Below are 24,625 nucleotides of genomic sequence, written 5' to 3'. Positions count from 1 at the left end.
CGTGCGTTCTTAATCGGTTGCTCAACACCGAAGAGCGAAAGCTCCGAAGTGATGTTGCGAAAGCTCGCGGCGAAGATGAGCGACCGAGGCAAGCGCGAGGATTTTATCAAAACGTCACAAGCTCCGTATAGATATCGGAAATGTCGGTTGAAGCATGAAAAGGAACCATCCCAAATGCACAGTTCGCCTTTAGCTGGAATAAAGTGCACCCCATTGTATTCAAGCCTGCAGGGGGTGCTTTTAACACAAGATGTCCGGCGCGAAAACCACCCTATAATCTTCAATCGAAAGTCATTTGTTACAATCTTGATCACAGAAATGGGTTTTTTTAAGATAGGTATTAATTTTCCAGCTTATACCTTAAGTCTTCGCATAGCTGTCTTCTTTTATCTCTAAAAAGTCAGTTTGTAGTACCACTACTTTAAGTGTGTGCACCAGCGAGCACATCGTACAGTTTTTGGGGTCGTTTTCAAGGGGGACTTGTCTTATGTGAATAAACATACCAAATAGTCCTTAATATATATATACCAAATAGTGCTTAATCACGAGATAATGCTGATATTTCAGTTAAACATTTTACTTTAAGAGACGTTGTCCCAGACTCGGCGGACCTAAAGCGTTTAGAGCGAGCTTCAATATTTGGAGATTAAAATGCCTGTCAGTCACGACAATAAATTCACTGCTGCACGAATGGTTAGAGGACCTGTTTACGAAGTTTTCTGACCCTTAGGGGATACCCTTGAAGAAGTTGCTTTTATCTGAGGCTGAGGTCGAAGTATATCTTTCTATCGGCGGACACGGAAGTTATTTCAATCATCTGTCCAGTGTTATTGGAACGGAAGATCGTTGCTTTCTGGCTACCTCGTTATCAAATGAAATTTTTTTTCGTTCGAGCCCCGATGCAATGTACTGCATCCCACGACACGAGTCGCGAAGTAAAAAACGAATACAAGCTTCTAACTATATACTAAGACTAATTAATAAATCGTTTAGAATAGAAGACTTTATACGAGGAAGGGAAGGCTCTGAGCAAAATACTCTATAATGCTTGTTATAATCATCATAGAGAACCCTGAACGGTTCATGCAAGGCATAGTTAGTTAAGCAAATTGCAGCGACAAAGGTGTAATATTACATGTTAGTCAAGTAGGAATAGAGAAATTTAATTGGTTAGTCAAAAAAGAAGAGAAGATTTAACCCGTACTTAGCTTTTGAATAAATATTACATCAAGCGTGGTTCTACGATTAATTAAGGAAGTCAGATGTGGCCCCCAGTTTAAACAACAAAGTTCAAACAATGAGAATTGTTTCTGAACAGATTTACTTCTGTCTCGGTGAATAAAATATTGTGGCAACCAAATACATGAGGCATAGCCTAGAATCTCCAAGGGTCTTTGTCGTGTACGGATCGTAAAACTCCTTTGACCATCGCTTGAGGAAACCCAAGACAATTCTGGATTTATTGACCACGGTCAATAAAGTTTATGATCAAGAATGACACCTAGATCATTAACTTCACTAAAAGTACTATCAAGTGTGTAAGAAATCAGATGAGGAGGGCTTATATGGAAAGTCATTATCTTAGATTTCGAAAAGTTTAAATTTAACAGGTTGACTTGACACTAAGACTGAAGCTTATCAATGTCGGCTTGTAAAATATAACATGATGCCATATCTTTATATGCAAGTCATAATTTCACACCATCAGCATACATTAATACTCGAAAGAGAGACAGTATCGAGGGAAGGTCATTGATGCAAAAAGTAAAGAGTAGCGGGCAAAATGGCTACCTTGAGGAGACCGAAAATCACCTAAATAGATTTCGAAAAAGCATTTCTGAAATAACCTTTTGGGTTCTGCTACGCAATGGTAAGCCGAGAAGCCATAATATATGAAGCAGTAAAGAGTGATTAACGTAGTCAAAATCCTTACTGAAATCAGTGTAGACGACGTCAGTCTGCATTCTTCTCTTAAAACCATCAATTACTAATGAAGTAAACTCAAGGTTACTGGTTTTAGATCTGCGCTTCACGAATGATGAAATGGAGAATTATAAAAAAATAGAGCTACATAAATGTTTTCCACATCGACCTTACTCCCTTTCTATATTTTATGAGAAAAATTGAATACCCTCCACAAGGGTATTAACAGGACACATTAAACGAATCGACTTTGGGAACACAACGACAAACGGTATCATTTTTTTTGCCTTCTATAGCTCATATAAACGATGATTAATATAGGCAAGCGGTGGTGAGTAAATATGTAGAAGGCAGCCGGATTGAAAAATCGGTCGAAAATTAAGTTTCCTTATGTAACTCTTATTTTAATAAATATATCAACAAAATAAAATGGTTTTTAATTCAAAAATTTAATTTTTTACCGATCCTTTCTTTGCAGCTATATGCCATAGTGGGCCAATGGCGATACGATGTTGCTCATATCAAACAAATTATAAAAAATAAATAAATAAATAGTTAGGTGACAACCAAAGAACAGTGATAAGTTAATTTTATGAATGTGAAACTTTTTGGTTTTTCGTTATATTTTTACAAAACTCAGCAATTACAGGCTTTGCGATTCTCCTCACATATCTGCAAAGCCATGCGTCATGTCTACAAGTGAATTTAAAATGTAGCATGCCGAAGGCGGCTGATCTTTCTTGTTATACCCTGAACCCATTAAAAATGGGTATAAGGGTATATTGTATTTGTGCGAAAGCCAAATGTATGTAACAGGCAGTAGGAAGCATCTCCGACCCCATAAAGTATATATATTCTTGATCAGCATAAATAGCCGAGTCTGTTTCCGATAATCGATAACTCACTCCGTTTCCAAGCAATCGATAAAAATCGATATCGATATCCCATTTTTTGCGCAATTTTGGTAAATAATAAGAGCTAGAGTCACCAAACTCGACATATAGCTTCTAATATAGAATATATATTGATATATCTTACTATAATGCTAAAATGCATTTATTTGGTCTTATTCTATATATCGCTCACCTTCCCAAACACTATAAATTTTTTTACTCAATATTTACTCATCTAACGGTAGCAAATTTAGCGCCTTTAGCCAATCGTAAACCAATTTTTGCGTTGCTTTGCTTATGTATCTGCATGAAGTTTGAGTACATTAAACAAGCGAGTTCGCTGCTACATGCATATTCAAATTGCTATAAAACGAGAAAGAAAGGCTATTTTCGGCACGCTGAAGATCTAATACCCTTGCAGTGCTTTGCCCTTATCTAAGAAGCATAGGGAAAATAGTTAATGCCGAGCTTGGTCAAGATATCTTGATAAACAAAAAAGGTTTTTCCTATGGCAGATATATGATATAGTAGTCGGATGTAAATAAGATTTTGCAAAAATGAAGGGAGCATAGTGATATCTTTAAATGCCATAAATATCTTGAATGACAAAAAAGTTTTCCATGCAACAACATAATTTTCGACCGGTCGTTCATATGGCAGCTATATGATATAGTGGTCAGATCTTCATAGAATTTTGCATATATATGAGGAGTAAAGTAAAACTAATAAATGCCGAGTTTGGTCAAGATATCTTGAAAAACAAAATGTAGTGGTCCGATCCAGTTGGTTTTGACATATGTGCTGCTATGTCGACTCGGCTGTTGATGCTGATCAAGAATATATGTACTTTATGGGGTCGGATATGTCTCCTTCTATGCGTTACACATTTCACAACAAAATTATAATACCCTCTGCAAGGGTATAAAAACATCGAATATTCAAAATTAGTAATATGACCATGGCATCGCCGGAGAGTTTTTTCTAGTATATTAAACAACAAAATTTAAAAACTATGCTTCAATTGCAGTATGTCACAGCCCTAAGCCGGTAGGCTACCCTAACTTTCTTGAGTTGGGGCTCCTGAATAAAGAAAAAATTATTTTCTATGGTAAACTTTTTTGTTTTAACTTGAAAATTCTTTATTTATATAAAATCACATTCAAAAATTAAAAAAAAAAAAGCCTGAGGACACACCCAGGCTTGGCGAAATACCACCTAAGTTAACCGTTTTGTAATAAACTTATATATAAAAAAAAAAAAACAATACCAAAAATAAAAAAATTAATTTCTTTTTTTAGGGGACCTCAAAAAAAGGGGTTAGATTTGTTGCATAGTGTTGGCTGTTACTAATCTTACCTTTTGCTGCTAGACATATAAAGGTCTGAGCGAGGTGGCGTACTTTCTCGGTGTTCAGGTCAGAAAAGTCCTTACACTTCATAGGTAGACGTATAATCCAGAGCTCCAAGAAATCTAAGGGCGTCACAGATGAAATGTCCCAGCCTAGACGGCTCAACACGTATAGCTCCCATTTCTGAAAGTGAGTAAGATAGTGTAGACATTTTAAAATCTATTGTTGTTATAATGACGACCACTTAATAATGTTTCAACAAATCTTCGCTAATCGAGATTGCTCGACTAACAGATAACTAATAGGAATTGTTATATAACTTTTCCTTCGTAAAAAGCTAGCATTAAAATAATAATGAAAGAACTTGATTGGACTATTTTTCTTTTTTTTTTTTTTTTTGATAAAGATTGAATGAGGAATAAATAGAGGTTGTATCGTTACTTTAAGGTTAATATGGCATGAGTAAAAGTAAGGAGTCAAAATACAGATAATCAAAATTAAAGCAAATTAAAGAATAATGAGAGGATAAGCCTTTGTCACATCGCGCCCGCTATTTGGCTTCACGTTTTCTTTATTTTGTGCAGACTTTCCTTTGCTTGTTAAGGAACTGGCTTACTTGCACATCAGAATGTTCAAATACAAAAAATATGATCAAAGCCCAAACATTCAATTCAACAACATTTCTAATGTGGTATTGCCAGACAAATGCCTCTAAACTATTCAAAAGCGACACCGATTGCTGAATTGTCGGTTCAACAAAAATAAAATCAGCCGCCCGTTTCATGCTTGCTGCTTAGTATTTGATATATATTCCCCCATACCATATCGATATCTCGTCACTTGTCAAAAATATTGATAACGAGAAAGAAAGGCTATCTTCGGCACGCCGAAGATCTAATACCCTTGCAGACTCAACATTTTCATAATGCTTAAAGTGCTTTGCCCGTATCTAAGAAGCACAGGGAAAATAGTTGATGCCGAGCTTGGCCAAGATATCTTGATAAACAAAAAAGGTTTTTAATCAAGAACCTAGTTTTCGATCGATCGTTCCTAAGGCAGATATATGATGAATTGGTCCGATGTAAATGAGATTTTGAAAAAATGAAGGGAGCATAGTGAAATCTTTAAATGCCGAGATTACTCAAAATATCTTAAATGACAAAAAAGTTTTCCATACAACAACTTAATTTTCGACCGATCGTTCCTATGGCAGCTATATGATATAGTGGTCCGATGTTGATAGGATTTTGCATATCTATGAGTAGTGTAGTAAAACTAATAAATGCCGAGTTTGGTCAAGACAACTTGAATAAATGCCGGGTTTGGTCAAGACATCTTGAAAAACAAAATGTTTTTTCATACAACAACTTAATTTTCGACCGATCGTTCCTATGGCAGCTTTATGATATGGAGGTCCGATCCAGCTGGTTTTGACATATGTGCTGCGTGCAACAGAAAGAGGGACTTCTTCAAAGTTTCATAAAGATAGCTTTAAAACTGAGGGACTAGTTCGCATAGAAACAGACAGACGGTCAGACGGACATGGCTATATCGACTCGGCTGTTGATGCTGATCAAGAATATATATACTTTATGGGGTCGGAGATGTCTCCTTCTATGCGTTACACATTTCACGACAAAATTATAATACACACCTCTGCAAGGGTATATAAATTGTTTTAATATATACTGTCTTTTAGGCCTAGCTCAAAATGTAAAAGTGCTAGATACACCAAATTTTGTAGGCTCTCGTATAGTATGCACAGATTAGGGACATAGATTGCGCTTACCTACAACAGTTTTAATGCAGCTGAATTTTTGGTTAATTTAGGAATATTCTATTACCAAGATCAACTGCAGAAAATTGTATCTAGAACTTTTAAGAAACAAATAAATTATCAAAGCCGCGTGGCAACGAGCGCGACGAACATACATTCATATTTTGGTTGTTGTAACTAACTTTTTTTCTTTTATTTATATTATAAACAAGTAAGAGGTTCTAGTCGGGAGCTCCCGACTAGGGGATACCCTGAATCCTCTTCTTTTAACATCAAATGCATATATATATTATATTTTAGAAGCTAAATGTCAAGTTTGGTGACTATAGCTCTTATTATTTACCAAAATTGCCCAAAGAACAGGATATTGACATCGATTTTTATCGATTGCTTGGAAACGGAGTAAGTTATCGATTATCGGAAACAAACTCGATTTGCGCAGGCACTAGGAGCACCTACATCTTAAATTTCAAGACTCTAGCTCTTATAGGTTCTGAGATCCTTGCGTTCATACATACGGACGGACAGACAGACGGACATAGCTAGATCGACTCGGCTATTGATGCTTATCAAGAATATATATACTTTATGGGGTCGGAGATGCTGCACAAATACAATATACCCTTATACCCATTTTAAATGGGTTCAGGGTATAATTATATTTATTTTATTTATATTATATATATCTTCACACATTAAATAAATAAAAATAAAAAAAGAGTAAGGCCAAGGCAAACTATCGCGTAATGCGGGCTGTATTTGATGTCGGTAGAAGTAGTTTCATGGTATCCTCTATTCGAACACTCCCAAAGAAGAGTTCTCTTAAATGTTTATTTATTGCGTCATAATGTTAGAATCGATTTGTGTGAATGTAATGTAATAAACAAAAGGAAGTATCGTCGCCCCAATAATGTCTATATTTTCATGTTCAACATGCTCAGCTGTTATGGGAATGATCGGACGAAAATTAATTTATTTCAATTTAAATTAGTGAGAAGCGGTTTTTTTTAGAAAATCTTGTAGGTTTTAAGAGCTTGAGTCATTGAGCTTGCTCATAGTGCGCCGAATGGGAAGTTAAGGCGCAAGACAATGCACTCTGTATAAGCTGTTCAGCTTTCGTTTTATTTAGTCTTTCCTTAGCTTCTGGTGCTTAGATAGGGCAACCAGTATTAAGTATCCAGTGTCCACCATTTTCTATTTACTCTTTTCACTGTCGTAATCAGTAACAGTCTTATGTTGTAATGGGACACCGAAATCGGTCATCAAATCGGGCTTCACAGACACTGTTTTTGTTTGTTCAGGACAGGTAGGGAAAAAGAAGGCAATCGTTCTCAAGTCTAAAACCATTGAAACTAAAATTTTTAATCTTCAGTCAGTTTTGCTGGAATCTAGATCTATATTCAAATATCTTCAGAGGCATAAGTGATCTCTTTCCAACAAAAAGAAAACTCCGCCTTTCTTCTCTCCAATATGGTATGTAATTTGTCATGTCCGATTTCTAATAGCATTTTAAGGAACCTACGAAAAATCCAATTGGATTACTCCTTATTCCACTCGTGCTCTCAGATTAACGTGGTATTAGAAGCAGACATCATTCCGTAAATCCTCCTCGGCGGCACACAACCAACCATATGCTGCTCACTACTGGGCATGGAGACCAGACCAGGAGTTCAAAAGTTAAGTTCAGTGCCGCGAGAATATCCTTTTCCACAAGAATTCTGGTCAGTCCAGAACCACGAATGGAGATTTGCAAGCCAAACTGGCAAAAGATTCTACCTCACTCTGCCAAAATAGCTTCACTCGCAAAATCAAAATTGCTAAGACAGGAAGACATACAGCTACGTTACCCTTCAAGAATTCTAATCAGATCAGTTTGGATTATTCTGGATACAAAGCACTCACTCAGTTTCTGAAAAAGAAAGTTGTTTAAAGAGAAATATCACTACAAGTGCAGAACGACTCCGCGAGCAAGTTCGACTCACGAGCTTTGATCATATGAGTCAAGCCGCTGCTAGTAACGGCCTTAATAACTTCTATCTCCCTCAACACGCTGTATTTAAACCAGAAATCACTACCACAAAGGTTGACGATGTGCCAAACGCCTCGAGTGGCAAAACTTTGATGAATGTCCTAAACAGAGGACCAGTTCTCTAGTCCGATTTAACCATTCAGATCTTGAAATTCCGTTTCTTCCGCTACGTTTTCAATGCCGATATTACACACACATTGAATTTCAAAGAATCTGCTATCGGAAAAGTGATGGCGACCTCTGTGATTATAAGGTCAACACTGTCACCTTGGGTGTTAATTTCGCTTGCTGCCCTGCAGTTCGGGTTATGCCGCAACTGTTCATAAAAGTTCGTCCACAATACCCGTTGGCGAGCAACAGAGAAAGCAGACACCGATGAGTTCCTCTGCTATACGAAACATGAGGAGATTTCGCCAAGTTGCTGGATCCAGCGGGATGGTTCTCCCATTCTTTGTGCGTGTTAAGATCTGGCTTCATGACATAGGATCTGATCATCGAAAGCTATTCATCTCTCACTGAGATATGCATCACAGCTGTCACACCTGTCTATCGAAAGCCAGGAGCTTTTCTATGGAGAGATTACCCAGTCCACCAACTACGGTAAATGATACAACCCTATCTAGCTAGCAGATGTGTTCCCTCACGAGACCTAGTAACCAATTATCTGACATGGACCACAATAGCCACTATTGCCGCAATCCGAATGGCCAGCCTACCAAATCCGTCCATAACTCTATTATTGCATATGAGGCAAGTAGGCAAAGTTGCCTTCAAATCCCAATATCGTAGCCCATGTTTACCGTTTCATCAAACGTTGACAGAACGTCAGCCGCACTAAGCTATCGAAAGCTCAAGGGTAGTTTGTTATACATACTTATTGCATTGAGTACCCTAAGGAGTATCTGTGTATGTTCAATAAGCTGCTTATACCAAGTTTAAGTGCACTCGCTTATCGCGTTTATCTGTGAGCGCTTTAAAGTCTCTCGTCTGTTGAGACATCCGACCCTCCTACCATATGCAACAATTCATGCATTCACATCTCTCTCCAAGGTGAAAACCAGTTCTCTTTTTTTTCTGCTTCCATTCTGCGCTTTACGAGGAATTCGTTGAACTTGCATATGAAGGCAATTTATAATTACATGATTTAAGCTAACGCTTAAAACAAATATGTTAAAGTGATTTGGCATTGGTTAAATTTTCGTCCGAATCATCTGAGTCGAATGTATTATCGGGTGTATCGAGCAAGCGTAATAACGACTTCATGATCAGATATTTGTCATCCTTCTGCTTCATTATCAAGTCAATGATACACCGCAATATGCCCCAGGCGTTATCCATGCTTAGATTAATCTGCGTGGCAAGCTTGTACGGCTTAAGCTGCTGGGTGTCCAAAATAAAGTGTCTCGAATTATTACGTGGATTAACACGCGATACATAGGCCAATTTTAGCTGATCAGAACCAGCCAGCACAGCTTGTACTGTCCAGTTTGCAAGCATTGTTTCTCAGCTCGGCGACGCGTTGAGTAACCAGCTTCGAATCCCATTTCTTTAATACTTTGATGGACAACTGCGGATCTCCACCGGGCATTTACAGCATACCAAGATGCCACCAGAACGATATGGCTGCCTAGTTCCCATTTCTTGAAGCGACAGCCTTCAATGGCCACCTGTATATCCTCGTCTTCGCAAATAAAAGGATTGGTTTCATTGGTTTCCTCAAACTTGTATTTCGCCTCCTGGTCGCCGTTTGTTAGCACTTGCTGGGTAACGTTATGCTTTATGATGGTGCCCTCAATTGCTAGATTACGCGGAAAATGTCACGAGGGAAATTTTTCTCTTCAACGGAGGCCCAGTCGGCCCGCACACCCACCGAAGATTCCCGCATCTCACGGTTACCTAATCCAGTGACATTCTTGATTCTAAAACTACGGAATCTGGTCTACACCACAATAATACCTATCGAGTGTGTATAGTAATCGCAAGCAGATGCAAACCCAACTCATGGGTGACTTGCCGAACTAACCACGTTCTCCTGACCATGCATAGGCTTCGATTATGCTGGGTCATTCGATATCAAACATTGATCGAGCATGCTTTATTACCAAGGGCTATGTATACGGCTATGTATGCTTCAGGAAATAAATGGTTCATTTAAATTAATTTCTAGCCCTTGTTGGAGCCTCCAAGTCGTGAATGAATGTTGACATAGTTAGCGTCAGAGAAGATAACCTTAAATCCAATAAATAGCTTCGCGGAAGAATCCAAGCTACGTATGCAGGTATGGATCACATGGCCCGCATGATAGATGTACTTACCGCCCGGAGCATCAACAAGAAGATCGTTACTAAACTTATTCATTTTCTAATTGACACCAATGTCAGTATCCCGTAGTTACAAAATTCTCAGCTAACATGTATGTCGCTCTTTGTGTTTCAATTTTATATCCCTAAACACCGTATCTCTTTTCCTACTTCAGCAAAATGGTTCTTCGCCCAAGCAGGGCAAACTAGCAACGCCAAAAACTCCGAGGAGTGTGGTCCTACAGTTGTCGGGCTGTCGCGGAGTACATGCACTGCGGAAGTAACAACGGAATCATGAACCGTGAGACCAACCCAAGGTCGCGTGCCTTATACACCAAGCCGTAGAAATCGACGACAGAGATGGAACTCGGACTGAAGGCCTCTAAGCGCTTCCCATCCACTGAGGCCACCATATCACGAGCGCTGTACTCCATATCTTCGGCGCCAGCTAGAACGCTCTCTTCTTCTCCACCGCAGGAGCATCAGCATACTGCCTGCTGCACTGCTCAAAATTTAAATTTTCATTCAATGGACTTCAATGACAATGCAACCGTCCAACGTGCAATTAAGACGATGATGATTTACAACGTTATCGGTGAATGTTAATTTGTAAACGACGTCCTTCTACTACGTTTATAGGTGGCGTAGAGCTGAAAAGCGGCAAATTTTAGGACATCATCGATTTTACCTAACTGCAAGATAAAAAAATTTTTCTATAAAACTTCAGTGCTTGAATCCCTTCATTTAAAATTAAGAAGGAATTTCTATTATTCGCGTAGGTGGGCGATTGCAAGGAGGAATCAAGCAATTTACACAAAGCATCCCTAATAAATCACACTCATCGAAGCAATTTACATGCCGTAGCTCAATCGTTATGCACCTTCTTGCGGCAGATATATTTGATCATCCTGCTTGCATCACGCAAACGGTTTACGAGACGGCTGCCAGAAAGCCGAATGCGGGGCAGTATCCCTTTCTAGGAGTGGTACTTTATTTTGGAGTAGTAATTTGGATGCATTTTGACATCTGAGCAAGCGCCCAATCAAGGCGTATCTCGTTGTATCGTATTGCCCTCGAGTGCCAACGACTTAAACGTTTCTTTGACAGGCGCGGCCTAAGCTTCAACCTGTTCGGCGGGATCACCATACATTTTGTAGGACCTTCATAAGCGGAAAACCTCAAAACCACTCAATTCGCTGTGGAGGGTTATCGGAGAGCGCCGTGAAGGCTACGAAGCAGCTGCATGTCAAAGCTATTTTAAATTGTTCTTACATTCTTGAAATGCTTTTTGAATTTAATAACTGTCGATTATTAGAATTCTGCAGCTTACAAAAGAAATGAGGCGGAAATGACGTGTTTTTTTTTACTGGGAAGATTGTCCAAATTATTATTTTCAATGCTCGTTGAGAACTTTAACTGGAACAGATGGGTTGAACTCGACTCAACTTAAAGCCAGACACGTGGAAATCTCGAAAATTAAAGTTTATGGGGACGTAGAAATTCAGGATTATACAGAAAACTACTCGCAGTTTGGTTAAGGGAAAAGCCTGACTTTTAAAGAGGTTGGAAAACGGCAGTCCGATCAGCTACAGGCCAAACCCACTAACAACATGCAGCCCCAGCAAATATATGTAAACCCATCTACATCCAAATACAGAAAGACGTCTTATTATCAAGTGCCTTCCGACAGGATAGGCATTGTTTGAACCTTGGTTTGGACTTCGTGATTGCGATCTTAAGCACAAACCCCACAAGTTCTATGCGCTCAATGCGCTTGAAAAAAAGGGCCGAGTATCCCTGACGTACACCATTTAAAGCCGAGGCCATAAGGGCTTTAGTTTTGAATAATTTTGGGATCAGCATTGAAAGTTTCCTTCCCTCCATAGCACACAAAACGGCCATGTTAGGAGATTTCATAGCACTTTTCTGGAAATTGCGAGGTGCATCAAGCTCCAGAGGAGGGACGAGCAAACGTCCGACCTTATTTCAATATCAAATGGAAAAATCAAAACAAATAACTGTCACAGGCAGAACAGGATTTTCAGTAGGGGGAAAGATAGTAGTACGAATTATAGACAGGGACCTACTGGTTTGGGACGGTTATCTATTTGAGACTTCCTGCTACAATCTAATAAAGGACGAGACTATAAACTGACAAGTATGTTTTCACAATTCCACAAGCGGAAACTGTTGTAAGGTGACAACATATACGAACAAGACCTATCGTCCGCTATAAACGTGCACCATAAAATGGCAAATAAATTACATAGGCACTGCCATATATTTGATCGCCGGCACTCCCGAACCGTCTGGACCATTCAAATTGAATTCTCGTCCGAAAAAATTACATTCTGTTACTTATGGGTCAAAAATTTATATTTTTCTGCATTAGCTTAGGTACAGGCTCTCGGTAAGCATATGAAACGTTTTTATTTTCCACTTAAACTTTATGGACTCGACTTCTAGATATGTTAAGATGTAAATGACGTGTGATCTCCATACAAGACATGCCCTTTTAATAAGGGTCGGTCTGTCACAGCGCCTAATATTACCGAAATTATCGACATTTTTGAGGAAGTTGGAAATCGTAAATCTATGTCGATTTACTCTTTTAGCTATTTCTGCAATTGTGGTGCCGGTACACCTCGCTGCTCCTACGATAAATGCATTCCACGTGTTATTTTGAATTAATAATAATAAAATAAATGTTACCTAATTAAAACGTATACTGTCCGAACCTATTTCCTACTCTTAAAAATGTGTTTAATATTAAATTATATTTCCACGTCGCTATATTCCTTTTGTAAACACGAAATACCACACAAAGCTCACATTTGCACATATACTTATTTCGTCAAAAAATTACCGCGCATCACTCAATTTAATGATAACGGTACCTAAGAAGAACAGTAAAGAGTTTGGCATACAGAAAAAAAATATACACAACAAAACGTGGTATACCTCAAAAAAATAAGTAAGAGGTTCTAGTTGGGAGCTCCCGACTAGGGAATACCCTGAACCCTCTTATTCGAACACCAAATGCAGCACGAGCTACGCGCTCGTTTGAAGTAATAAACATAAATTCAAAACATTATACCCTTTTACCCATTTTCAATGGGTTCACGGTATAAAAAAAAAACGTTCCATTGGCAGGGTTTGAAGTCGCACCTAGCCGCATTACTTGCTGCCGGCTTTACTCAACAGCCACACCAGCCAAAAAAACATAAAAAATAGTTTCCCCGGTAGGGCTCGAACTTGCGACAGACTTCACCATTTGCCACTGCCTTTACTCAACATCACACATATAATTATTGATATATACATATATTATTGAGAAAAAAAAAAAACGAATTAAAATAGCAGCACAGAAAATAATAGCAATTGCTGTTGATAGAATTCGAAGCAGACACTCATGAATGTATGTGTATATGTATACAGAAATTCTCGGAATTTCCGCCATCTGCTAGCTGGGGTTTTCTTAACCGATCTTAATGAAATTTTCTACAGTACTGTACCATACAGTATTGTACCATAGAATATTTGTGTACTCTCAAAAAGTCAATTGCATTAAAATTGTGGCTTAAATTGGTGGGCAATATGAGTTGGGTTATTAACTTGATTTATAGCTCAGAGGTGGTAGCGGGGAGGTGGCGATAGGTATAAAATAAAAGATATTTGATATATATATAATATTCTAGAAGCAACATATCAAGTTTGGTGACTGTAGCTCTTAATATTTAACCAATTTGCTAAATAAGCAGGATGTCGATATCGATTTTTATCGATTGCTTGGAAACGGAGTAAATTATCGATTAGTGGAAACAAACTCGATCTGCGCAGGCACTAGGAGAACCTACAGGTAAAATTTCAAGTCCCTAGCTCTTATATGTTCTGATATCCTTGCGTTCATACATACAGACAGACAAACGGACATGCCTAGATCGACTCTGTTATTGATGCTGATCAAGAATATACCTTTTTACCAATTTTTAATGTGTTCAGGGTATAAAAAGTTGAAGTTGTATTATTGAAATGGCAAAAAAAAAATAAAAATGCACATATACTTATTCCCTGAGGTACATACATTTTGCTAGGTTTTTTGGCTATTCCATTTTCTTTTAATCAAATTTCATCGGTTTTAAGAATACTTATTACCTAAAGAATACTTGGAGATATCCTCAACTTTCTTCTACCATCACCAACTGCAGCTCGCGTTAGAAGTTCGTTTGCTTTTGTAGTAATAAAAATATATTTAAAAAAAAAGAAAAATGTGTTCTCAATAGGACTCAAACCCGTAGCACATCGCACTATATGCTAACGCCTCTACTAGACTGCCAAACCAAAAATGATGACGATGATAAAAAAAAAATAATTAAAAGAGCAGGACATGCACACAGCTCAGAATACAATACAATTGCAATTGCAATGCAATTTTTAGAATTTAATAAAGACGCTCATTAATGTGTGCACAGAAATCTATACAGAAATTGCAATTTCCGCTAGCTGTCGCAAACAAAAGCACACGTTTTCTTGAATTACTTCTGTGTTTCTCAACCGATCTTAGTTAAATTTTCAGCAGCTGATCTTGTTGCGTTATGGAAACCCCATATATTAAATAAGTGAGTAGAGTTTATTAATTTATGTTACGTATAGCTAGGGGATGGAGACAGGAGTTGACGAAAGCTATCAAATAAAAGATACTTCACATGTCAAGTTTGGCAACTCTAGCTCTTTAATCTTAAGAGACTCACTCAATAAACATGCTTTTGACTTTCGGAAACAAACTAATATTGAGCGGGCACTACGTTCAAAGTTACGGACAGACCGACAGACGGTCGAACAGACGGGCGGACATGGCTAGATCGACTCGGCTGTTGATGATAATCAAGAATATATATACATTTTCACAAAACCATTACACCATTTTAAATGGGTTTCGGGCTTAACTAGGAAATTGCGTCAGCTCACGGAAGAATGAAAGAACGATGTTCCAGTTTATGAGTTACGCTTTCACTCTCATATTCAATTTTTAAAACATCATTGCCTTCTTACTTCTTCCCCCCGCAAATTGTACTTCGTCGATATTTATAGCTAATTCTCAAAATTGGCTGTGTATTTTTTTTAATATTAGCTGATTTTAATTGTTAATGTATCTGCTTAAATACTATTAGATAACAATTAGCAAGTTTGGGATGTGGCTTTAAGACTTTAAGTTTATGATAGAGAATGAAACCTAGATCATTTACCGCTTCATTAATTTGAGGAAAGTTTCTAAAGCGTCATAACCTTACATTTGAGACCAAGTAAGAAGGTTGATGCCCTTCGGCAAGTCGGCTTGTAATAAATTACAGGGATCATTTTAATATATGCGTCATCGGCATACATTAGTACTCGAGAGTAAGACAATATCGGGGTAAGGTCATTGATAAAAATAGTAAGGAGTGGCGGGCCGAGGTGACTACCTGGGGAATCGAAACATTAGTAATGCTCTGTGTAAATGACGTCAAACTTCCATTCTTTCCTGAATCCATTAACTGCTACAGAAGTTAATTCGAAAAGGTAAGTGGTTGCAAATCTACGCTTATGAACTCGTACTGGGATGATGAAATAATAAGTAGAGCTTCATAAATGTTGCAATTGTGATATTACGATTTTATAAAATGCTTTAAGAATAGCGGATAATTTGAAAATTCATTCGCTTCCCAAAACCATGATGGGATGGTCACAGAATAGAGCTGCGTAAATTTTGTTTTTGATGCTAGGATTAGGTTACAACTAATGTAGAAAACGGCGAATGATAACATGTGGAATTTAGCATAGCGGAAAAATCTGGATGATTTACAAATTTCTTAAACTTTCTATAACACCTCGACTTCAACATTTTTAATTTCATAAGTTTCCTTGAGAATCAGGCAGGCCTATCAGACCTTGCTGGGTAATCAAGTGGGACGAAGATATAAGACACCGCTACCCAGGGTATCATAAAAGATTTAATGTTAACATTAATGTCCGCTCAATTGTAAAGTTTGGAGCAATCGACTTGCAGAATAAGATCATTGAGCTTATATAAATTAATCCATACGAAAACAACATACACGACTAGGGGTTACCATGCACCCCCTTCTACGTAAATCAAATGCACTTCGCGCTACGAGCTTGTTTGCTCAGGCAATAATAAATATAGATACAAAATTGCAAAATTGCAATCGAATTTGAACCCGTATCAGACCGCTATACCTGCTATCAGCCATACCAATTATTCGAATAATAATTCCATGAAAAAAAAGAACGAACAAACGAACTAGATATATCTCGTGAAGAATTTACAGATAAATATTTGAATAGAATCTCAAATTTTCTAAAAACTTTCCAACTTTGGTTAGGTTTACACACCTCTATATATTAAACTTTTTTCCGGACTGACCGGATGATCAACGTGATCAACGCAGAGCTCAAACCGTAAAAGTTAGAAAGCTCAAATTCTCATTTTAACTGCCTTATGTGATGAATATGCACGCTAGAAGGGTTTTTTTTTGGGGATATTCCACCCGAAGGTGTATAAAAATCGCGTTTGTATTAAACTTATTTGTTTTTAAAGATCTTCGCTTAAATTTATTTGAGAGGTGTTTCTAATTTTTCGGAAAATCTCTATCTTCTTGGTGGAAAGGAGGTTTGGGATTGGTGGATGACGTTTCAGGTTCAAATTAATTTTCAAAGATATATACAAAAATTATTTGATACGTGCTTCATTATATAAGAACTCATTAAACAAGTAGTTCATTCTTACAATTTTATGCGAATGTCACATATTTGCAAAATATGTTCTGTACGTTAAACAGGATAACTTTATACATCCTATTATTTTTGACCAGGCCTTTTGGATCTCCTCAATAAGCTCCGATTTTGTAGAATATTGATTTTCGGATTCATATACCTTCTTTGCTTGCCATCCCTACATATTTTCTATACAATTTAAGTCAGAGGAGTAAGGAGAACAGCTCATTACAGTAACAATCTCACGATCCAGCCAAGCTCTGCGACTCTCGCGGTGTGGATTGGATCTATATCATGTTGAAACTTCCACTTCAAGGTTCCAAACTAATTTCATGCCTCACGAAATGTCTTTTCCAAAACGATTTTGTATGACTGCATTCATTCTGGTACTCAAAAATTTCATACAACAACTTAATTTTCGACCGATCGATCCTATGGCAGCTATATGATATAGTGGTCCGATCTTAATAGGATCTTGCATATATATGAGGAGCATAGTAAAACTAATATATGCCAAGTTTGGTCAAGATATCTAGAAAAACAAAATGTTTTTTCATACAAAAACTTAATTTTCGACCGATCGTTCCTATGGCAGCTATATGATATAGTGGTCCGATCTTAATAGGATTTTGCACATATATGAGGAGTAAAGTAAAACTAATAAATGGCGATCAAGATATCTTGATAAGCAAAATGTTTTTTCATACAAAAACTTAATTTTCGACCAATCGTTCATATGGCAACTATATGATATAGTGGTCCGATCTTAATAGGATTTTGCATTTATATGAGGAGCTTAGTAAAACTAAAAACGCGTTTGGTCAAGATATCTTGAAAAACAAAATGTTTTTTCATACAAAAACTTAATTTTCGACCAATCGTTCCTATGGCGAAAAAAATAATAGCACCAGTATTCAAAAATCGATTTAAAATATAAAAAAATGGCTAATAAGTGAGGAATTCATTGGTTAACAATATTGAACTATTAATACTAAATCTATATTCATCATTTAATATTTAGTTTAGTGTCCTTTTATAATAGTTCCCTGATTAGAAGACGTCAGACTTTCTTGATGGTTCTTTATTCAATGATTCTTGGAGTTAGAGCTGTCCACCGTGAAGCAGTGAGCAGCCGTTTTACATACATGGTTTTTAGGCTTATATACAACAAGAGAGTCAGAGAGAGTCATGCGCGCACATATGTATACACAGCGACGGTCAAGCGTGAGAACGCTGACTTAGCCATTTGGGCGGTCGTTGCTATCAAGTGCGGATCATATTTCGTATGCACTTGAATATGCGCAGAGGGCACTTAGCGTTAGGCGCGCTGCGACAAAGTCGCTGCTTATGTTTGCATTATGTTGGCATAACAACAAAGTGTTGCAGCCTTATTCATATGTATGTATATACATATGTACGCATGCTACATCTCCTCCTTTTAAAAAAATAACGTAATTTATGTAGTTATTTTAAGTATTAATGTTAATTATTTTTGTTTTTGTGTTTTTTTTTTTGTTTTTGTTTATATAATTTTAATATAAAAATGTTTGTTAATATTTATGTGTAAGTGTATATGTTTAAAACTATGTGTATTTAAAAAATATATGTATGTTTTAGTATTTTATTTTAAATGTTGTCTCTTTTCTTTTTTTTTTGTTTCCTTTTCTTAAATTCCATTTTTCTTTTTATTGTTTTGTATTATTTTGTTCGAACAATTTTCTTTGTTTATATTAAAGTTTTCAATTCAATTATTATAAAATTTTAATCTATCCTTATGTACTTTTTGTTTTTTCTTTTTAGTATCCCTAATTATTATATTATCGTTATCTTCTAACTTTTCTACTGTATAGGGTCCTAAATAAGTTGGATCTAACTTATGTCCTGTTTCATTCTTAAGTAGGACTTTATCTCCTACCGATATATCTATGTTTATTACTTTTTTATCATATAATTCCTTATTATTTCTCTTATTTTCTTCTAACATAATTCTAGCTCTTTTATATGCTATTTCTAATCTATATTTACTTTCCTTAGCATAATCATCTATACTATATAAAGGTTCTATGGTGTCTGTGCTATTAAAATGTTTTAATAAATTGTTTGTTTTACCGAAACAAGTTCATATGGACAATAGTCATGTGCCATAGATGGGGTTGTGTTGAAACAGTAAACGAAATATTGGATCCATACGTCCCAATCAGTTTTATCAACCGATATGTATGAACGTATGTATTCATTAAAAGTTCTGTGACTTCTTTCGACTGTTCCAACTGTCTGGTGGTGGTGTGCAGTTGATGTTATGTTATTTACTTGTAAATACTTGCACAATCATTTATTATAGAATTTTTGTATTCTGTTCCCATGTCCGTAATGAACGTCTTCATTGGACCGTACTTTAGAATAAAATTCTCAAAAATCGCTTTTGCTACTGTGTTAGCACTTTTGTTTGGAATTGGAATCGCGACTAGATATTTAGTCAGATCACAAATTAAAGTGACTGCGTATTCATTTCCATTTTCAGACTTGGGTAGTGGACCAATGGTGTCTACTATAACCCTGTCGAAAGCGTGTATTGGTGTATCAGTTATTGTTAAAGGAGTTTTTATTTTTCTTGTCACTTTTGATTTTTGGCATTTTGGACATTTTCGTATGTACTCAGTAATATCTCGAGTCATACCTTTCCAATAATAATGTCTTTTGACCTTGGCCAAGGTTTTTGAGATGCCTGTGTGACCTCCTTGTATTGGATCATCATGGAATGTAGACAATAGAGCTTCTTTTTCTTTTATTGTTTCTATTTGGGTCACCGGGTTGAGTAGCGCTACTCTCAATGAAATTAATATTTTATTGCCCATATTTTTGAAATTATCGATTGAAACGTGTTCAAAGATATTTTCCCACGGTGCCACTTTGAGTTGGCTGATTTTATTTATACCGGCTTGCGTTTCAAGCCTTTGGAAAAATTGACCTAAGTCAAGAGTTCCATTGGTATATAAATCGCTAACATCATATCTTGCAGTAATTTTCTTACCATGTTTAAAAAAACATAGCATATTTTTTACGTGCAAGGTCACTACTTTACGTACTTCGTCATTGTTAATGACTTTATATACGTTGGGCTTTGAAGCTTTTTCTATAGATTGCCATGGCAATTCTATTTTTTCTTTTCCTGCGCAGGAATTTTGTCTACTTTGATATCTTGTAGTGACTTTCTTTATTGATCCATTTATTTGTTGTAGCTGTTGAATGGTTATTCTTGATAACGCATCCGCTACAAAATTGTCTTTACCCTTCAGATATTCGACTGTAAAATTATACTCCTCTAGTTCAAGTCTCATACGAGTTAGCTTAGAGCTTGGATTTACCATTGAGAACAAGTATGTTAATGGTCTGTGATCTGTTTTGACATTGAAGTGTCTACCATAAATATATGGTCTGAAATAAGTTATTGCCCAATGAATTGCTGCCAATTCCTGTTCTGTTGTACTTTTATTACTTTCACCCTTAGTAAACGATCTTGATGCATAAGCAACTGGAAGTTGGAGTCCATTTTTGTTTTGAGTTAAAACTGCTCCACATGCTTGTTTACTTGCATCTGTTATTATGCAAAATTCTTTGCTGAAATCTGGGTATTGTAATAAATTCGGATTTATTAGTGCCGATTTGAGATGTTCGAAAGCATGCTGACAATCAGCTGTCCATTCGAATTCTACATCTTTTTTACATAATCTTGTTATGTGACGAGCATAGTCGGCAAAATTTTTGATAAAACGTCTATAGTAGTTGCAGAATGCAACGAATCGTCTGGCGCTGTCCGCATCATGTGGAACTGGGTAATTTTTAATAACGTCGTATTTTTTGTCGTCAGGCAAGATTCCTTTATCCGTGCATTTGTGTCCCAAAAATGTGACTTCATGCATGAAAAATGAACATTTTTCAGGATGTAATTTAAGATTGTATTTCCTACATTTCTCGAAAACATCAGTTAAGTTTTTGAGCATATGTGTTTCGGAACAACCAATGACTATTAAATCATCCATATAAAGGAAAGCTTGAGAAGGTTCTAATCCGGAAAATGCTATAGTCATCATTCTCTGGAAAGAATTTGGCGCTACTTTTAAACCGAATGGCAATCGCGTGAAGCGATACGAGCCATTGCTTGTTGAGAAAGACGTTATATCTCTTGAACTTTTTTCGAGTTCAATTTGATGAAATCCTGACATTAAATCAAGGCATGAAAAGTATTTTGATCTTCCTAGTTGATCCAAAATGTCATCAATTCTAGGCAGCGGGAATTTATCCGACAACAGTTTTTTATTAATTTGACGATAGTCAATTACTAATCGCCATTTTTTCTTGTCAGAACCTGGAAGAGATTTCTTCGGAACTAACAAAAGTGGGCTGTTATAAGGGGATACAGACGGTTCGACTATTTTATTGTCGATTAATTTTTGTACTTGTACCTGTATCTCATTTATTTGACTTTGAGGGTTTCTATAATTTTTTATGTAGACTGGTTCATCATCCTTCAATCTTAGCTTTTGTTTGTAGAAGTTATTGGTAGTGATCGATTCGGTTTCGAGTCCGAATACGTCACTAAACTGGGTGCATAAGTTAGTCAATTCGTTTTTGAATTGTGGTGGAAAATTTTTAGCTAATTGAGATAAGACAGTTTTTTCTCTATTTTCGGGATTGTTTTGAACTATATCGTAGTTCGAAAGTGGTTCATATGACAAATTTTTAATATCTACTACTTGATCGGTACTGGTCGTATTCAGTAATCGGACAAATGCATTTTTGGTTGTTGCAACTGTGTTTGCAACATAAATGCCTTCTTTAATTTCCTGGTTTGGAATTAGTACACTATCTTCATCTGATGATAGGTGAATTTTTCTGACTACTTGGGATCTTGCTGGTAGAACAATGGAATTATTACCAGAACTGTATGTTATTGGAACATAAATTAGGAAATTTAGATTATTTGGTCTCATTATGAGCCAATCTTCATTTGGTTTGAAATCTAACTGGCAATTGAATTTCTTAATGAAGTCAATGCCTATTATTCCATCACAAGGTATTGCGAAATGCAAATCTACTAAGTGAAAATCGTATGGAATTATGTATTTACTTGTCTGTATCTCTATTGAAATCAGTCCTTTGGACTGTATTATGTCTTGGCCTATGCCTTGAATATTGATCTTTTTATTTTTTGGATATCATGAAAGATATCAGAATTTTCCTTTAACAGAGATATGTCTGCACCAGTATCTATTAAAAATACAAGTTTTTTATTTGTCTTCACATTGAAAAAGTTTACAAATATATTCAAACTAAGATGATGATGATGGTATGAACCGCATAATTTTCTACTGCTGAATATCTGAGGGTTGTTGAGAGTTTCCCTGATTGTTCTGGGTTACTCTAACATTGTTTGTATTATTATTATTTTGATTGTTTCGGCCTCGGTTTGAATTGTTGTTTCCATTTCCTCGGCCTCTATGGTAATTGTTGTTTTGATTACCGTAGTTATTATTTCCTCTGTTTTGGTAGTTACCATTGCCTCTACCACGATAGTTACCACGATTGTTACTACCGCGGTAGTTGTTATTCCCTCTTTTAGAGTACATCACTGTATTCACACTACCAGTAAGTCTTGTGCTAGTACGTATGTATGCACTAACGGCAGCATCCATGGTAGTGAAAATACCTGACTCCATAACGGTTTTAACACTTTCGTGACTAGTTTTACTAATCATTGTGTTAATGGCTTCTGTAGTGCTGAGCGTGTCAGCATTTTCAGATGGTATGCCTTGGTCAATATAAGCAGCTTCAAGAAGCTGTCGCAGATTTTCTAGTTCAGTTGTGAACTGAGTGGCTGTTTTGCCTTTCTGCGTTAAAGTGTCCATTTTTGCCTTTATGTTGGCGGGTGTTTCACCGACAACTACGGCTTTTAATCTTGCAATAGTTCCATCTATTGTGGTTTCATTTTTTATTTTGTTGAGGGTTGTGCCCGTTATTTTTGATTTAATCAACTCTATGGCAATTTCCTCATAAGTTCCCTTTGTTAGGTTGACAAGTCTTAATGCCGTTAAGAATTTTTCAAGACGGGTTTTCTTTCCGTCAAATTCTGGGACTGCTTGTGCAATTTCCCTAATATATGCCCTCTGGGCAGCGGCTGTGTCAACCATTATACGGCTATTATCATCACTTTCTTCACTTTCGGATAAAATATCTTTGGAATCCAGTGTGATAACAGCAGGGATTGTTAGATTTGTTAAATCTTCTTCTTCTAATTGAATATCCTCAGTCCGAACCTCAAGGTTTTCACCGAGTTCCAACTTTGCAGGTGTATTCAAAATAGAAGGTAGTATTAAATTTAAATTATGCTTGTCTTTAACTGTTTGTATATTATTTCTCAGTCTTATAAGCAACCTTGACGTTTCTGACCAATGTTCATTGGTTAATACATCTTTATTTTGATATATCAATAATCGAGCTTCGTTAAAGCTGTCGATCAATGTTATGGAGTGCCTATTAACTGTATCTATATGCGTTTGTCTATTTTGTGTTAGACATTTATACGCTTTTTCAAATGTCGTTTTAATATTTTGGATCCGCTCAAGAAGTTCTGGCCATTCCATAATATCGACAAGCTACTTTGTTTTTTTTTTTTTAAGATTATTCTGGGATATTCTTACTATTTATTATTATTTATTTTTTTTTTCCTTTTTTTTTTGCTTAACTGGTATCTTATAGTTATTATATTGTCAATTATGATTAATCATTGTTGTTTGTGCTGTGCAAATTTAAATTTTGTCCAAGTCATTTGCTCGGCTCATGAATCTTTTCTTAAGGCATTTGTTATGCAGTTAAATATATTTATAAAAACAATTTGCACACATTATAACAACTATGATTATCAGTAATATATTTGTTAATTTTAAATCGGTGTTGTTTGATTCAACTTTATTTATAACGTTAGCAGTGGAATCCACTGACTTAACGTCTAATAGTCCCATTTTGGAGTTCTGTTCAAAATTATGATTCGATTGAATTAGAAAATCTTTGGAAAACTTGCTTATTGCATTACTATTCATAAATGGAACATTTTTCCTGCCTATGGCTTCAATTTGATTCGATTTGTTTTTTTTTTCTTCTTATTTCTGATTAAACTGACTGAACTGAAAACTTATTATTTTTTTTTTATTTTTAAAATTTCAAATTTATTTGGAATTTAAGATTTGGATTAATTTGTTTGCTACTGGGTAATTTACCCAGTGCCTGAGACGTGTAAAAAAAAATTTTCCTTTTTTTTTTTTGACATAGCAACCTGCCTAATTTTTTAGTTTGGCTTTATGGGCCTCACTTCTGATTGGGCAAAAGATTTTCTGCTCAATTTTACATAAATTGTTTCGATAATAATATATATATTTTAAAATTATAGCTGGTGTCCGCTGTTCCTGTTCTTCCGCGTCAGCTGGTCATCACCATTATGGTTGCGCTGACGCTCCCTTCGAAGGCGCAAGGGGCGGGGGTGCCTCTCGCGCTTGTTGATTTCTCAGCTGCTGTTGTCCTGGGCCT

General features: G+C 36.4%; 1 protein-coding gene across 2 annotated transcripts in view; it reads right to left on the bottom strand.

The window, feature by feature from the left end:
* LOC115768658 (G1/S-specific cyclin-D2) overlaps positions 1-24,625 on the bottom strand; it is a 76,842-nt gene that overhangs the window by 36,233 nt on the left and 15,984 nt on the right. For both annotated transcript variants that reach the window (XM_030713340.1, XM_030713338.1), the window contains exon 3: positions 4,173-4,347. In XM_030713340.1, the coding sequence (XP_030569200.1) occupies positions 4,173-4,347 (175 nt within the window). The remainder of the gene's footprint in view (positions 1-4,172; positions 4,348-24,625) is intronic.

Source organism: Drosophila novamexicana, unplaced genomic scaffold (genome assembly GCF_003285875.2).
Source record: "Drosophila novamexicana strain 15010-1031.04,08,12 unplaced genomic scaffold, DnovRS2.1 tig00001900-arrow-arrow-pilon, whole genome shotgun sequence".
NCBI lineage: Eukaryota > Metazoa > Arthropoda > Insecta > Diptera > Drosophilidae > Drosophila > Drosophila novamexicana.
This window is presented reverse-complemented; position numbering and strand designations above follow the sequence as displayed.